This window comes from Antedon bifida, chromosome 2, assembly GCF_963402885.1.
Source record: "Antedon bifida chromosome 2, ecAntBifi1.1, whole genome shotgun sequence".
NCBI classification, from domain to species: domain Eukaryota; kingdom Metazoa; phylum Echinodermata; class Crinoidea; order Comatulida; family Antedonidae; genus Antedon; species Antedon bifida.
In genome coordinates this window covers 31,846,271-31,850,133 of record NC_136227.1, presented here as the reverse complement: position 1 = coordinate 31,850,133, position 3,863 = coordinate 31,846,271, and the positions used below count along the sequence as shown (strand labels likewise).

The following is a 3,863-nucleotide window of genomic DNA, read 5'->3' as shown; positions in this document are numbered from 1 at the left end:
TATTTAATTCCAGTTGGTAGGTTTTTCCATATTTTAGCGCCTGCAACTTTGAACGACGAGTTCAAGATCCTACTAATTGTATTAGCATTCTGTAACAGCAGAATATCTTAATCAGATATCACTTTTAGTATAATTAAGTCATATTGGTTAATGATGAAAATATGGACATAATAATAATATCCAGTTACGCTGCGCAACTCCAACGTCATGAAAAGGGTAACTGCACAACTAAAGGTGACAATTATCTTCCCAAAGTTTTGTCTTAGTCATTTTGACGACGTCATCGTGTTAAAAGATGAACTATAGATGAATCCCGTAATTTCATTCATGCTGTAGGCCACTCTATACCAATATAATGCCAAAAAAGAGACACACTTCTTAAAACTTCAGGTCAGAAGATCACTCATATTCTAACATTATACGTGCATATTATTGCGTTTGCGTGACTTAGGCTTTGTTCCCACTAGCGACGCAACGCAAGGACGTACGCGCAACGTAAAGCTTGGTTCTCACTAGCGACGCAACGTAACGCAACCTACGCAACGTGAGAAAATGCCCTTCCAATAATTGTGTTTGCCCCCGCCTGCGTGAAATCAAACCTGTGATTTTTGCAGCACTGTTGCGTGGTCGGTTCCCACTTGTGATTACGCAATACATCACTTTGCGTCGATACGTCACTGCGTTACGTTGCGTTGCGTTCAAGTGGGAACCACGTTTTTGACCAGTCACAAGCGAACCAAGCTTAACTCGTCTCCAGTTTGTTACACTAAGACAGGATAAAATGAAACAAGTCGTCAATAGAGCGCCACCAAACCAACAATATCGTATTGGTTACTTTAAGATATCGACAAGATTTCATTTGAATGCATTTGTATTTCAGCAGCTGAGGAGGCGATAAGCCTAGCTGGAAATCTCGCTCAGTTGATGATAGAATATTGATACGCGGCGGGCAAGTACGTGTTAGCAACTGTTATGATCGTCTGCTCAAAATAAGGTGACTAGTGATGAGATTATCATTAGGATGTTAACCGTATCCAGTTTGTTGTTTGATACTACGATGCCTTCTAAATCGGCAAGCAGTGTTCATGCAAAGCACAGACCACAGAGAACATCTACCAATTCGGTAGGATCTGAGATAGTGGCAGCTCCAATGGAATCTGTACACATAGCCGTGTTGGGAGCACCTGGTGTTGGAAAGACCTCTTTGATTGAGCAGCACGTAACTTGCCGCTTTCCAGAAGTTTCTAAACCAACGACAGTTGCTTCCGTTTATACAGCAGCAGCGGTTTTAGATTCACAACTTTTTGAAATAAATATTATAGACATGCCGACGATACCGTTTTACCCGCTAGAAGACTCGATAAAAAGACCTTCTGAAGAAGAAATGAACGCGTACGCTACGGCGATCTCTGCGGCAGAAGCATTGATATTTGTGTATGATATAAGTTCACCCGATACATTCGAATACATAAGGGAACTGAGGGAACATATATTAGAATGTTACGAAGAAGATACAGAAGTACCGTTTATGGTTGTTGGTAATAAACAGGATTTAGACTCAAAGCGCCATCCCCGCAGACATTATTCGCAAGTTGTTAAAAAGACATGGAAATGTGGTTATTTAGAATGTTCGGCCAAGTTCAACTGGCGGGTCGTGACGTTGTTTAGCGAAGTAATGCGGATGATTACAGGGACGAACGGTAAAGACAGTCATTCCAGTGGTAAAATACGACTACTTAAAAATAAGAAATGCTCAATAATGTGACTGCAATTAAACGGCTTACTCAAGGCCAACGGAATTGATTGATTTTTACTCTCTTAAAGGCGGCATTGCCTGTAAACCTTGCCATGAACATTTAATACAACAATGTAAAAAGAAAAACACAATCACACGAAGACCTTTAATCACATCCGCAAAACTTTTATCGTAAGTGCTTTTATTTCTGCAGAATTAGAGGACGAATTTCAACTTTAGCTGATTACATTATAACATTTATTTAGGACACGGACGAATTATTTAAATACAGTTGTGTTTATGCCGCGAAGACATGTTTCTTCGATTTAAATATCTATGCCAGATTTGTAATGTATAAAACAATCAAAGTGCAATTTAACATTTTATAATTTCCAAGCGGATATGTCACATTATGTATAAAGGATTACGATACGACAGTATAAGAACTCATCAGAGTGAGTCGAAAAGCTTGGTATATAATTATCTCAGAACTCATGCTTCGGCGCTCTTAGCATCATTGCGGTCTTTCTAATTTCTTAAATTAACGCTAAGCTGTTAATATACTTTTTGTATTGATTGATATAGTAGCGCTATTTTGACAGCTGAAAGTAAGAGACTGGTGAATAACAATTACATAAAGACACAAATGTTACGCGCGCGTACAAAATCTGATAATCGTACACGTGCGTTAATTTGTGTCTAGCATGACTCTAAAGCTTGGTTCCTACTGGGACGCAACCGAACAACGTAAACGCAACGCAAGTATTTTGTCCAATCGTTGTGATTGGGGGTCAACTTGCGCGTACACCATTGCGTTGCGTCTAAGTAAGAATTAAGCTTAAAGGGAAACTGTTTGAGCTTGGTTCCCACTAGGACGCAACGCAAGCGTTGACCAATCACAAGCGACAGTTCGAATAATCCATCGCTTGTCATTGGTCAACTCACATAAGCTTGGTTCCCACTAGGACGCAACGCAAGAACGTAAGAGCAATGCAAGCGTGTTGACCAATGACAAGCGACAGTTCGAATAATCCATCGCTCGTCATTGGTCAACTCGCTTACGTTGCATCTACATCCCTGCGTTGCGTCCTAGTGAGAACCAAGCTTTATAACGATATCTTTATATACATTATAATTATTTTTATTATTGTCAATTACGTTGTTGCGCTAGCCGTTACGAGGTAAAAATAAATGTCACTGATCTGAGAAGAGTATTAGTAGTGTTTATAAAATTAAATTAATAGTTGGTAGGAGGATCTGACGGGAAGTGGTGGGCGTACATAGGGTATATAAAATTACTCCATGACGAATAACATAATTTATTTTGGTAATAACTTGAAGATACTCTATATTGCATCACCCTAAAGAAACGATTTTAAACATTTTTTTTTGCTGGCCAGTGACCATGCCATTTTAATGTCACATGACCCAACATTGGAACGAAATAGAAATTATTTACATGAATAATTGTAATTTAAATTAAAAAAATAATTATCAGACAAATTTAACCGTTTATTTTGTCTTTTTTAGTGAAATCATTATTTTTATTTTTCTCTGTTACAGAAGTGAATGACCTAATGAACTATACAAAATGGCATTTATCTTTATTTTTCATGTTAAAAATCAGCATTAAAATTAAAAAAACATATTGCTTTTCTTCATCGGAAGATTGTTTGCTTGAACGATTCCAAGATTATAAAATAAAAACAAACGAAAGATTGCTCTTAAAACACATTCACTGCTATTTCTTGAGGTGATATATTTCACGAACGTTGCAGAATTGAAAAACAGACGAGTATTGCAAATGTAGTAATGCAAATGAACGCTACAGTTCCATTATAATCTAATGTATATGACCGACTTTGTATACAAATTCGTCACCGTTGATTTAACCTCATCTTACAAAATACGAGTTAGCAATATAGAAAAACGACGTTAATGTTATCAGGAGGATCACAGCTATTTCACATTTATGAACAGATAATCGAACTTATCAAATATCTTTAATGTCAAATTATTACAGAATCAGTATTCTTAAATTATATAAAATGTTTAAAATTAGCTGATATATTATATATTGGTATACATTTCAACTGTTGCAAAATGAGATATGAGCGTCGAATACTGT

The 3,863-nt window shown here is 37.0% G+C and overlaps 1 protein-coding gene across 1 annotated transcript; it reads left to right on the top strand.

Moving 5' to 3' along the window:
* The first annotated feature begins 884 nt into the window (after window positions 1-884).
* On the top strand, window positions 885-3,465 carry LOC144836234 (ras-like protein family member 10B). The gene has a single exon (XM_078691483.1). The coding sequence runs from the start codon at window positions 1,022-1,024 to the stop codon at window positions 1,763-1,765; it is 744 nt and encodes a 247-aa protein (XP_078547609.1). The 5' UTR covers window positions 885-1,021; the 3' UTR covers window positions 1,766-3,465.
* Window positions 3,466-3,863: the final 398 nt, after the last annotated feature.